Source organism: Mercenaria mercenaria, chromosome 1 (genome assembly GCF_021730395.1).
Source record: "Mercenaria mercenaria strain notata chromosome 1, MADL_Memer_1, whole genome shotgun sequence".
Taxonomy (NCBI): domain Eukaryota; kingdom Metazoa; phylum Mollusca; class Bivalvia; order Venerida; family Veneridae; genus Mercenaria; species Mercenaria mercenaria.
This window is the reverse complement of record NC_069361.1, coordinates 109888675-109903221: the sequence shown is the minus strand read 5'-3', so window position 1 is coordinate 109903221 and position 14547 is coordinate 109888675. Positions and strand designations below refer to the sequence as shown.

The window sequence follows — 14547 nt, the reverse complement described above, 5'->3', positions numbered from 1 at the left end:
GGTCCACCCCCTATTTCTAGAGTTATGGCCCCTGAAATAGTCAAAAATGCACATGTTCACCTTGTGACACGCCTAGCTCAAAAAGTATTTGACATAAATTGATGAAACCTTGCATGAGTTTTTATCATGGTATGAACTTGCGCACCTCCTATTTTTCATCTGGCTCCGTCCCCTGTTTTTAGAGTTATGGCCCCTGAAATAGTCAAAACTGCACATTTTCACCTTGTGACACGCCAAGCTCAAAAAGTGTTTGATATAGATTCATGAAACCTTGCATGAGTCTTAATCAGGATATGAACTTGTGCACCTCCTATTTTTCATCTGGGTCCGCCCCCTATTTCTAGAGTTATGGCCCCTGAAATAGTCAAAAAATGCACATTTTCACCTTGTGACACGCCTAGCTCAAAAAGTATTTGATATAAATTGATGAAACCTTGCATGAATCTTTATCATGATATGAACTTGCGCACCTTCTATTTTTCATCTGGGTCCGCCCTCTATTTCCAGAGTTACGGCCCCTGAAATAGTAAAAAAATGCACATTTTTACCTAATTATGTACCTCACTCAAAAAGTATTTAATGTAAATTCATGAAACCTTGCTTGAGTCTTTATCATAATGTGACCTTGTACACTTGGCATTCCTCTTGAGAATTTTAGCATTTATTACAGAGTTATGGCCCTTGAAATAGCCAAAATAGTGGATTTTTTTGTTTGTGATGCTCATAGCTCAAAAAGTATATGGTAAAGAATAATGAATCCATTTCATAAATTATTTTTTTGAGGCTATACCCCATTAAGACTGCAAATATTTGAATAATTTCCCCATATTTGTGACAAATGTACCAGTGGGGGGCACACCCTGTGTCCTACAGACATCCTAGTTAGTCCAATTTCTTTATTTATAAAGCATTAACTTCAAATGCTTATGCGGCATCATTGTTAATTTAACACATTTAAATGCACAGCAATCGAAAATTGCTTTTATAGAACATTCACCAAAAACACACTATTTACAGTAAGATGTGCATAATGCCACTTTAACAGTCAACACACTACACATGTGTAGTTACATATTTTGCTTCGATAAAATTGTCAGTCTAAAGTTAATTGAAAAGAAATACATGTGAAATAAGTATGTGCATTTTGTATTTCAGTTCCTGGTATAATTGGTAGTCTACAGGCTCTAGAAGCTATCAAAATAGCTGCAGGTCTGGACAGTATCCTTGTGTTTATTGTTTATCAAAATAACAACCATTTGAAGCAGGTTTATTAGAGTCAATTGTCATTCTCTTACCAGTTTATTGTGAAATCATTTAATATTGTGGACTTAAATCTCATGGTTTTGCTCAAAATAACTATTTTGCAGGGGTGTGACTTTTTGCATTTCAAGTTTAAAATATGACATTTATAGGAATTATATGTGTTTCCTGTGTTTTAATTTTGTGGATTAGAAAATCAGTCCTACATGAAGATTTATAATTCTCCATGGTTATTAATGATTTCACTCCAGGTAATTTTTATAAATGCATTTGTGCTTCTTCATTGTACCTTTCTATAACAATGTAATAATTAATTATTTTTAACGTACTTATTCCATTTTGTACCTCTGAATTTTTCAGTTGTTAATACAATAGGGTTATTATAATAGAAGCGCGATCAGGGATGCTGTATTCAGCTGGAGTGGATTTTGCCAGATCGAATCTCATGAGATGCACAAGCACCGAGTGTGATTTGTCCTTGTAAAATCCACGAGAGCCAAATACAAAATCCCAGATCTAGCTACTATTGTAATGACCATTTTATTATATACCTCCGCCTTTTTGTTTGTTGTTTTGTTATCAAACAAATCTTCTATGTTTGTATATGTTAAAATTGTTGAAATGAGTCAAGTTTTTGTGTGCGCTGTGTCAGGCCATGTATATCAAATGAAAGTAATCTGGCAACTTACAATACAAAAGGTACAATATGGATTTTTTTTCTGCTGTTCATGTTTACTTGTGAAATACAAGAAATATTCTATAGGTATAAAATAAATACATATATTTCGAAATTGCTAAGGGCTGGTAAAGGTGGGGACTTAAAAAGAGGATATCATTTTTGCAATATAATATTTAGATTATTTAGTTGGCTGTGTCTGATTTAAGCTTATAAAATAGTAATATCACATTTATTATACAACCTTGCTGCCAAATTACAGAAAATAAGTCTGATTAGTTCTGTTGGCTTGGACCAAGTTGTTCAAAACTACTGACCAGTTAAATATTCAAAGGCTTTCAAGCTTCACACTATATCAGGGGGAACAACTACACATGGCACAACAACTATTAAAAACTTCAGATTGTATTGTTTAAATCTATGTTTTTGCCTATGTGCATCATTACTGTGCACATATCGAGAACAAAGTTATCATTTTGACAGTTTATCCCTTGTATAAGGTTTTGAGCAAGTCTGTATTGGGCTTGTATTCATCAATGTCTAAAGTGTGAAACTTAGACTTTATCATGCTGAATTTTCATTTTCTATGGCATTGTATTATATGCACAGATTGCAAGGAAACTGTGTTATTCTTCATTCTGCAGCTAAAGATGACCCAGCAAAATTTCAGCAGTATGAAATTTCTATAGACAAAGTTATGGCAAATTGAATATTTGCCGTTCTTAAGTCTAAGTTTCAGGCTTTAACAAGTTGATAAATATGGATCCTGTCTACTTCAGTAGGTACATGGTGGTCACAAGACCACCAGGGCAGATGTTGAGAGTTTGATTCTTGGATAAGACAAATGTTCTGTATGACAGTTCTGTCAGAAAATATGTTTGTATTCATTTATCCTCTGCCTCTGATACATGCTGTGATGTTGTACAGCTGGTATAAAATAGTGTATAACATGTTATGTTAACTTAATGTTATCATTTATATCATAAATACTGTTGAGAAACTGCATGAAATCCTACAAAATCAAGAAGAATTACTGTTGCACTGTTTCTTCAAGCTAATATGTACTGTGAAATGAATGTTTGTTAGGGGACTAATTTCATGGACTTCATGTCTTGAGTTGATCCACAAAATTAAATCCCAGTGAACAACTAATACCTATTCATTTTATGTTCAAAAGTACATATCCCCACAAAATAACTGTTTTCAGCAAAACTGCGAAATTTCATGCCCACAAAATTAAATGGTTTCACAGTATGTTAGTAAAGTATTGGCTTGGTCGGGGAATGAAGTCTTTACCACTTGGCATGTAAGCACTTACTCTTACCACTGAGCAAACAAGTCAAGCCTGATACATTTTGTACTTCTCTGCAGAATTTTATGATGATAAAGAGCTTTGTAGTATATCTCCTTAACTTCTGAGGTTCGTATAGCCAGAAGTTACTAATGTATGACGGATTAGATGGAACATTCCGCACAATACGTCTTCGGGGTCGGCAGCCAAGTTGTCCTGTGTGTGGAGACACACCTACTATAACAGAGCTCATTGATTACGAACAATTCTGCGGAGCACGTGCAACAGACAAGGTGAGGGATTTTCTTCAACAGATTTAAAATGAATAAGTTGAAAACAAAATTATGTTTATATATTTCAAATCTTTGCACATATGTGTGCAGTCTTATGTTAATTTTTCATATTCAGTTATGAAACATTACTTAAGGGGGAATGGTACTTTGTCAAAATTTAAGATTTGCTAATAGTCGTATATACCAAAATAAACTTGAATATATTTCAAATTTGTATCATCATCTTTTAGAGCGATAAACATGCGTATGACGTTACCATGACGTCGCAAACATGACCCGTTTTCGCGCTTTTTACGTCCGTTAATGGTAGCACTAAAATGGTATAAAACTCGATACTACAAACGTATTGTTGGCGTCAATGCATTAGATTATATATCAAACGACAGAATAAAGCAATTTCTTAGTGCTCATTAACATTAAAAGGTATTTTCTATCCGAATTTTCGAAGGAGGTACGAAAACAGACTTTTGGTTGTTTATGAAAATTCAGGAAAAAAATCGCTTCTGATCCATTTTGCAAAAAAATGGCCCGTGGAATTTTTGCCAAATTTTTGTATGTAAAAATTCATTATGTTGTTAATGGCTGTGCCAAAATAGAAAAAAGTTCACCGAAGCGTTTTTCTAGTACAACCGTTTGAATTAGAGCATTGTGACGCAATAAACAACGTCGCTTAAGACATGACGTAAGCACGTGAATATTTACATTATTAGCCTTATTTTTACACCAGTGGCTGCAAAGATGGTGCTCTCCATACATATGTGGAACTATGCTTTCTAGCGCCTGTATTAATTCAGCTTCTCCTTTTTGTTTGTTTTGACTGACAACGTATGTGAATTTTTTAATGAATGATGATTTCACTTTTTCGGTTAATGATGGACAGGCTCGACTAATCTTTTCAAGTTTATTTCCTACGATCCGTTTTGTATGTGCTGGATTTGAAAATTTTACAATGTCAGAATTAACTTTCTCCCTTGTTTATTTCGTTGCTGCAGAGCCATCGTCCTCTATAATATGTTTGTACATCAGTCCAGAATTGCTTGCCTCTTTATGCAATTGAGTACGAATATCGGGCTCCATAGCTTTTACAGAATTGCTCCAATTTTTTGGCATCTGTGAAGTTGACCATATTTAATTGTTTTCGTGTAAACCTTGATAAGGTTTCACACAGTTATTGTTACTTTCAAACATTACATATGTTGCAACAATATTTGTTACTTATTTATAAACTTGAACCCATATAATAAAACAGTTATTAACTGTTAAGCCATCGGATATGATGGATGTGATATTCAACGGAGGAGGACAATATTGACCTCTTCCAGTGAATACCATAGCATATCCAATGGCTCAAGGGTCAATAATAATATAATTTTCAAAACGAAATTAATATAAATAATTGACAGAAAACTCAATAAAAATACTGCTCTTTTTCTCTCTAACTTTCAGAAAATTATTATACTTATATAACAGTCATAGATAATTATCACTCACACGGGTGTGTTAAATTTACATATGTATTATTTTTGTATGTGTATTTATTTTATGTAATAAGTTGCTTTGAAATAAACATAATATTTTGATGGCAAATTTATATTTATAGATAGATTTATTGATAATATTTCTTTAATACTAATATTTACGAGATTATCCCATTTTTGTTTTCATGCAAAAATATAGCCAAGGGAGACAAACAGATACTGATTAAGTACGGCTGTTATATACATTCTTATTACAGAAACACAACCTAAAGTATAGATTTGTACCAGCATCGTGTTGACTTGTCAGGAAATTATCAGTCGCGCGGTACGGTGACCTCGGAAAAGGGCGCATAACATGCGAGATTGTCGGCTTATATGGAAATTCCAAATTAATTCATATTATTGTTTGTTTTGACTGATAGAATCCTGTTTTACGTCCCTTTCAGTATTTCAATTATGTCAGGCAGGTAGACAAGCTTACTGCCGCTCATTGGCTGTTTTTTTATTAAAAATATAAGCATTCTTAATTTATTAAGACTTATTATACAGCCATTCTATTCAAACTTATTCTTTCTAAAATACGTGTAAAATAAAAGCTCAGTACACAATCCAGGATCGGGAACGGATTTAGCATCTTTTTGAGTGATCGTTCTCTAGTGTATACTGCTAGTTTCTATTTGGACCAACATTGCAAACTTTTAAAATATTTTTTATTGAATTTTAGGAAAGACAATATTGTGAAACAAGCCGCGACGGCATCTGGACGAACATTTATCATTCTATATCGTTATGTCGTCATGTAAACGGAAGGGGCACCTGGCCTGTCCGTGATGGCATGTTTAAAATTCATAATTTAGTCGTTTCTATTCAGGCTTTTTTCCCCGTCCTGTGCAACAAATAACAAATAACAGAAATATTTAAATGAAATGAGCCGCGCCTTGTGAAAACCGACATACGGTGGCTTTGCAGTCTGGTCAGGATCCATGCTGTTCGCTAACGGTTTCTTAAATTGCAATAGGCTTTAAAAGCGAACAACATAGATCCTGACAAGACTGCGCAAGCTGGTCTGTATCAAAGCTAGTCCGCAAAGCCACTATGTTGGTTTTTTCATGCCGCGGCTCAAATAACATATGCTAAAACAGGTAGAACGGTAACCATTTATGTAAATGTTTTGACGTGTAATCTTTGCAAACAGTACACGGCGTAATCTTAAAATTCATACGTAACATTCGAATTTTAAAATTCCGTTGTACTGTTTTCAAAAGAAAAAGCGTATATATATAAACTGTCAACTTTTAGGACTGCCTACGTGGTCTGATTCTCTGAGATATCTCACTGATGGAGGACTGTAAGTTCGAGCCCCGCTACCGAACATGGCTCTTTATGTGAGAACACTTGGTAGTTTGTGTTGGAAGTTAGGGGTTTAGTACTGGTCGTTCCCAGGAACAATGTTTAAGGAAACTACCCGCCATACTGTTGAAACGAGCGTAAAAACTTGATTCAGAAAATTGATCAACTTTTTTAAGTCTTATTACTGTGGTACATGTACTTACTTAAATTCTATAAATCTGCCTTTAATTGTATCATTAATACAATTTAAACGAAATTCACATTCTGATAGAACTGTGCGGAAATGTTTGTATTTTAATTATCCCATGCTTACCTAATGCAGCTGCAACGTTTATTAAATAGGGGTTCCGTAAAATGCCATAGCATTTTAGATTTTACATTTTAAAATGTAGTACACTATATAGACCATACTTAGTTTCGGGAAATAGGTTTTTTCCAGTAAAGTCTTTGTTTTGAGTTTAACGCCATTTTTTCAACAGTTTTTCAGTCATATAACGGCGGGCTGTTAACCTAACCAGTTTTCCTGGATTCTGTACCAGTACAAACCTGTTCTCCGCAAGTAACTGCCAACTTCCCCACATGAATCAGAGGTGGAGGACTAATGATATCAGACACAGTGTCGTTCATCAAATAGTCACGGAGAACATACGCCCCGTCCGAGGATCGAACTAGCGACCCCGAGATCCGTAGACCAACGCTCTTACCTATTGAGCTAAGCGGGCGGACTTCAGTAAAGTCTTTTTCCGCATATTTTGCAACCATTGTCAAATACATTACCAAAATATGCATAATCGACGATTCTTCTATTTTGCTTTTCTCCGTTTTATTATCACTCCCGACACTCCCTTTCTTCAAAAACTTAACTTCTTTGCCTTCTGAACTGTCCGTATTTATCGCGACTTATTTTAGAGAGCAGCTGAGTTTGAAAAAGGTGCATGAAGTGGCTATTGAAATGAACATCAAGAACTTCTAGTAATTTAAAAGATACGCACTTTTCAATGAAAATATTTTGGAATACTGCATGTTATGAAATGTGTAATATTTTTTACGATTAGATTGAAATATTTAATTCATGTCTCATAACTGCTTGTTTATATGTTTCCAGGTAGAATTATGACAAGCCATTTAAAATAAACACATGTAACGTTACATAACGATTACATGTCTTTTAACGACGCAGCAGTAGTCAAGTTCAAACGGTTTTACTACAAAAACGCTTCGGTGAACTTTTTTCTATTTTGGCATAGATATTAACAACATAATGAATTTTCACATACAAAAATTTGGCAAAAATTCCACGGGCCAATTTTTTGCAAAATGGATCAGAATCGATTTTCTTCCTGAATTTTCTTAAACAACCAAATGTCTGTTTTCGAACCTCCTTCGAAAATTCAGATAGAAAATACCTGTTCATGTTAATAATCACTAAGAAATTGCTTTATTCTGTCGTTTGATATATAATCTAATGCATTGACGCCAACAATACGCTTGTAGTATCGAGTTTTATACTATTTTAGTGCTACCATTAACGGACGTAAAAAGCGCGAAAACGGGTCATGTTTGCGACGTCATGGTAACGTCATACGCATGTTTATTGCTCTAAAAGATGATGATATCAATTGGAAATATCTTCAAGTCTATTTTGGTATATAAGACAATCAGCAAATCTTAAATTTTGACAAAGTACCATTCCCCTTAATTAAAATTATTTCACTTAACCTTTAGACTTTTTGCATGCAAATAGCTTACCTTAAAAGAAAAATCATACAGTGTGACTATAATAATACAGGGATATAAAAACACCATTTTAACCCTTGCCCTGCTAAATTTCTGTAATGAACTTGTCGATCCTTCAATTTGGACAGTACCATCAACTGTTAAAAGGGGTGCTTACCAAAAAGATACTGACTGAATGGTGAACAGTGCAGATCATGATTTACATTGGTCGCAAAGGCAGAATCAGTCGTGTCCAGCATGATAAGAGTTAAAATAAATTTTAAGTACTGTTTGTTCATAATCATAGGCAACATTCATAAGGACTTTTCTGTAATCGCATTGACATTTAATGCTTAGTATTAGTACAACTGTAATTCCAGTCTATGAAGCTGTAAATAGTTATCTAATAATTTAAATTTCTGTCTGTATCAATGTTATTGACTAAATTAATATTGATGTTTATTATATATGTTATAATCTTTTTAGGACAAGAGCATACAGGTGCTAGGAAAAGAAGAAAGGATTTCAGCAAAGGTAAAACTATGAAGATAAATGTTTATGGAAAAATGGGTTTTACAGGTCTTCTAGGTGAACCATGGCAATTCAGATATACCTTATTTAGAAATATCTGTAAAAGATGATTTTTTACTAATTCAGCATTTTTATGCTCCCCGAAGGGCAGGCATATAGATGCTGCTTTGTCCGTCCTTCCGTCAGTACGTCCGTCACACTTTTGTCCGGAGTATAACTTGAAAAGTATTAGTGGCATTTCATTGAAACTTCACATAATCATAGAGGCTATTGAGACAAAGTGCAGTGTCAAAGAATCATAACTACCTTACCTAGTTTATTAATTATTTCCCTTTATTATACAAGATAAGGCTTGTCCGGAGCATTACTTGAAAAGTATTAAGGGCATTTCATTGAAACTTTACAAAATGATAGAGGCCATTGATGGAAAGTTAAGTGTTAAAGAACCATAACTCTACCTTACACAGTTTTTAGCTCGACTATACAAGGTATATGGAGAGCTATCCTACTCACCCCGGCTTCGGCGTCTTTCCGCGTCCCCACCTTGGTTATAGTTTTTTTTACATTTTCTCTTTTTTTCTCCTTATCTTTGTAACCATCACCCACATCATCTGGCATAAGGGCCATAACTCTCGCACCAATATTTTATGAATTATCCCCCCTTTTTACTTAGAATTTCAGGTTAAAGTTTTGGTGCACTTTCACTCTATCTCATTATTACTATATGGATTTGATTCAAATTTGAAATAGTTATTCCACATCATCACCCACGTTATATGACAGAAGGTCCATAACTCTGGCACAAACTTTTCATGAATTATGCCTCCTTTCTACATAGAATTTCAGGTTAAAGTTTTGGTGCACTTTCAGTCTATCTCTGTTATTACAAAATGGATTTGATTCAAACTTAAAACAATTGTTCAACATCATCACCCACATCATATGACACAAGGGCCATAACTTTTGCACCAATTTTTCATGAATTATGCCCCCTTTTTAATTGAAATTTCAGGTTAAAGTTTTGATGCACTTTCACTCTATCTCAGTAATTACTAAATGGATTTGATTCAGACTTAAAATAATTGTTCCACCTTATCACCCACATCATATGACACAAGGTCCGTAACTCTGGCACCAATTGTTTCATGAATTATGTCCCCTTTTACTTAGAATTTAAGGTTAATTTTGATACATTTTCACTATATCTCAGTTATTACTAAATGGATTTGATTCAAAAGTAGTTGTTCCACGTCATCACTGTCATCGTATGACACAAGGTGCATAACTCTTGCACCAAAATTTAATGAATTATTCCCCCTTTTGCTAAGAATTATACTTATTTAATGTTTTGATACACTTTATCTATCTTATTACTTAATATTTTTGACACAGACTCAAGCTATTGTGCAATATCTTCATCCACCATTGGAGTCATTAAACACTCCAGTGACAGCTCCAGCTTCCTCAGATGTGCCCAGTTTCACTGTCCAGAATCAAAATAGTCGAGCGCGCTGTCTCCTGTGACAGCTCTTGTTGAATTATCTCCCTTTATTCAGTTTTCTTCTTATTATGATCTCCATGTTTTTGTTTGTTTCTAATATGTTATTCCCCATATTGGGAGAAGCACATGCATCGTGGAGCATCATTCAGTTTTACTGATTCCTAGTTGAATATACAATGTACTTAGGAAATCATTCCATTCAGGAAATCTAATTTTAGAATTAATCTTACAAGGAATATTTTCCGCTTATGAAAAGATTAAACCTCATGTAATAAGACATTTTAGTCATTATAAAATTGATGTTAGAGTAAGTAGGTGCCTGAAATTATGCCAAGAGGGATTTCAGGGGTCATCAACATCCAAGGATTGAATGTCACTGTGTGACAAATTTTGTCATTGTGACATAAAATCCAAGCAAAACAATCACATAAAGTGTAAAAGAAGTTTAATTGGCTGGTGTTATTTTTACACTATTTGAATAAACCCAGAACAAACTAAAAGTAATAAATCACTTCAAATATTAAAGACACACTTCATATTGTAATGAAAGATATGAATTTCTTATGATCATGTTATTATTATCTAACTGGTTGGACATACATGTCTAGATCATATGCAATTTAAAAGTGTAAAGTATTTTTGTACATATTATTTGCTGTTGTTATTTAAGCCATATTGTGTGTCTTTAAGGAGTACAAGTCGCTGCTGGACAGTGGTAAGCCCCATGTGTTACTAGATGTGAGACAGCCAGTGGAGATGGACATATGTCAGCTACCTAAACCTGCTGTCAGTATCCTTGAATACATTTATGCAAAGTTTCAGCAGAATCTTCACACATGAGACAAACACACATAAAACTTTGCAGTGTTTCAGTAAAAGGAGATTTTTCTTTTTTTCTGTAGAAACCAAATTTCAGACTGTTCATTTTATTATATAGGGTATTTCATTTTTGTTAGATCAATGAATTATAATATATAGACAGATGAAATTTTATAATTTAAGTAGAATTTATAGAGTTACCACTTACCTTGAAAAGTCAGGGGAAATTAATGTTTTTCAAGGTCACTGAATTGTCAGGAAAATCTTGATATATGTGTAGAATCATAGATATAGTATTGTGAGGGGTGTGTTTATAGCCAAGTCAAGTCAATTAATTTATTGTCACTGACTAATATCATCATTATAATGTTTTCACTTATATATTTTTGGTATAATTAAATCTAAATGGAAGTTTGTTATCTCTGAAACAAAATAAATTTAAAAGGTTGGATTGGACGGCTGTAGGGGAGGATGCCGAAAAAATATGGTATTGGTCAGCTAACAGTATGGTTTAGCCAGGGAAAAGTCAGGAAATTTCGTTTTCTCAACTAAGTAGCAACCCTGATTTAGCTAGAGAACAGGGTATTAAAGTGATATCTGTGATATACTGTGGAATTCATTGATGTTCATGGGGCACTAATTTGCATGAGTGCATCAATACGTGTTATTATATCCAAACAACAAAGTAAATTCCAACTGATTTTGTCAGTCAAAGTTGAAATCCCAGTTGATATCCCTAAGAAATAGCTGTTTTTTGCGAAGCCATAAAATTTTGTACCTACAAAATAAAATGATTCTGCAGCATCCTTCAAGGTGCATGTTCCAAGTAGATTTCAGAAATAGTTGTGAATTGATTTAAAGGGTTCGAGTTTCTTAACCTCTATATTAGATATTCCTGTAGGAGATCTACATAAATCATCAAGCATCGATCAGCTGTCTGCTTCTATAGACTCAGTGAGCCAAACAAATGAAAACGTGCCTGTAATATGTGTTTGTAGAAGGGGAAACGACTCTCAACTGGCTGTTCAAAAAATAAAACAAGAGTTATCTAATGATAAAATTGTGGTAAAAGATATTAAAGGAGGATTGACATCTTGGACTAAAACTGTGGACCCAGACTTTCCTACATACTGAAAATTACATGAAGAGTGATGATCAGCTTTCAGTCAGCAATGAAAAAAAATTTGAGAATTATGTTACAACAACAGACACTGCAGGGAGACTTAACCTTGGTTTTTAGCTCAATTATTTGAAAAATGTAAGCCAATTTTGTGACCATTGCATTGGCATCATGTAAACTGGATTCTCATGAACTACAGTACTGAACTCTACACAAGTGCGCCTTCATAAAAAATCATAGGCAGGTTGCGTATGTAATGCTTACCTTTTAACAAAATCAAAGCCCTGTTCTTTTCTTCGAAAATTTTCTTAAAGCATTTATATATGAGCTAGTGTTATGTAGAAGTATGCTTTGTTGTGCAAGCTGTCTAACAGTGAACTGTCTTAAAACAGCTGTCTTTTAATATACCATATACTAAAGTATACAGAATGGATATTAAATATGTGATGATATTTTAAAGTTGAAGTTATTTATAAATTTCATGGATATAGTTTTCCACCTGAATTTAAGAAATAGATATGTGCATAAAATGTTATTTTATGGAGATAAGTTTGCTGTTTATAGTAACATTTATTGCATTGACTGCAATGTTCTTAACCTTTTCCCTGCTAAATTTCTAAAATGGACTGACCCATCATTCAATTTGGGCAGAACCATTTATTATTTGAAGGGGTGTTTAATGAAAATTTACTGACTGAATATCGAACTGTGCAGACCATGATCAGTGCAGGCTGATCTTGGTCTGCACTGGTCGCTAATGCAGAACAATTGCCGGCAGCAGGCTAAATGTTAAAACACAGATAGTATAAAGGAAATGTTATAGCTGGTTATAATTCTTTTTGTATTAGAATAGATAAGCTCAAAATTATTTATTCCATTCAGAATCAGCTTCAAAGGTCAAATTGCAAATCATTCAAATATTTGTAACTATGAATATATGCTGATTGAGTTTTCAAGAACAAACAACAATATTAAAGTAATCAATTTTCTCTGCTGAAGATGAAGGGATATTGTTTTGATGTTGTCTGTCTGGCTGTTTGTCCGTCCATGCATCCATCTGTCCGAAATTGAAATTTTTCTCCTTGATTTGATAAAAAAGAATTGAAAATGCTTATAATTCAAAAAGTCTTTCCTTTATAATTATGAGTCCTCACATGATGATTAATTAACACATGAAGTTTGCTTACATTTTATATTATTCCCTTGACCCAGTAAAAGCAGTGTTTTTCTCCTTGATTTGGTAAAAAATAATGATTTTTGACTTATCTAAGTAACCTATTGATGGTTCTTCACAAAACTTTATTGCCCTTTTTTTTTACAATCTATAAATGCCCACATAACAAAGCAACCATTACATGGTTCTTTTGTACATAACTTTCGTATATCTGGAAATCAAATATCTTTCAAAATTATAGTCTCCTCTTTCACAAAACAACTTATTGGGCAGAAGATACAAATTCAGATTTGCCTGTTAAACCTTTTTTTGACAGAATAACAAAGTAATTTTGAACTCTGAAATGAGCCTTTTAATCACTGCAGGTGCTAACAATAAGCACTACAGAACTAGGTTCAAGTTCTGCCAAAGTCACAAAATTAACACCTCATATAGCACCTTTACTGGTTTTTCAAGAAAAGAGGTTCGGGAGAAAATCAAATTAGTCAAAAAGTTGCCTTGTTCTCTGACTAAGCCAAATCAGTTTTTATTAAACGTTGATCCCCTCACTTGGCAGATCATACTGTTCTTTAGGTTATCTGGCATTTTGGTGTTACAATGTCAATGATACTTCACAAACAGTTGTTCCTTCTTGAAACACGACTAATTGAGTTTAAATTCAAACGTTTTTAAATTATAACAAAGGCAAATGGATTATATCTTAATTCCTTGAGACAAAAATACCACATAAATAGTTGTACGTGACCTATATCCTAATAGTACATAGTCTTCCTGCAGGCATACTTTGAAGTCCATTAGGTCAGTCGTTTACAGAATTGTTATTCCTTTCACTCATTTGCTTCCTTAACCCTTACCTTGCTAAATTTCTATAATGAACTTGTCCATCTTTCAATTTGGACAGTAACATTAACTGTTTATAGGGGTGCTTACCAAAAGATACTGACTGAATGGCAAACAGTGCAGATCATGATCAGACTGCACAGGTGTGCAGGCTGATCTTTATCTACACTGGTCGCAACGGCAGAATCAATCGTGTCCAGCATGATAAGGGTAAAGAATGACATGTTTCTATTCAAGTTTAGTGGCACAAATATGATACATATGAGAATCTCGTGTTAAAAAATCTACTTCTGTGAAATCATTATTTTTTGTGAGTGACTAATTTTCATGGGTTTCTTGGTTCAGTCAATCTTCAAAGTTTAATTCTAACAAAGCAGTTAACTTCCCATTCATTTTATGTACAAAGAACCAAATCCTCAAACTTATATTCCCATTTTGACCAAAACTGAACTTTCATGCCCACAAAAATGAAATGATTTTGTAATATTTACAGTAACA

At 33.8% G+C, this 14547-nt stretch overlaps 1 protein-coding gene across 1 annotated transcript in view; it reads left to right on the top strand.

Moving 5' to 3' along the window:
- The window catches only part of LOC123526781 (adenylyltransferase and sulfurtransferase MOCS3-like), a 34974-nt gene extending 22487 nt beyond the window's left edge, over nt 1–12487 (top strand). The window contains exons 8-12 of the mRNA XM_053520348.1: nt 1156–1218; nt 3357–3520; nt 8551–8598; nt 10787–10886; nt 11805–12487. Of these exons, the coding sequence (XP_053376323.1) occupies nt 1156–1218; nt 3357–3520; nt 8551–8598; nt 10787–10886; nt 11805–12049 (620 nt within the window). The 3' untranslated portion in view covers nt 12050–12487. The remainder of the gene's footprint in view (nt 1–1155; nt 1219–3356; nt 3521–8550; nt 8599–10786; nt 10887–11804) is intronic.
- Nucleotides 12488–14547: the final 2060 nt, after the last annotated feature.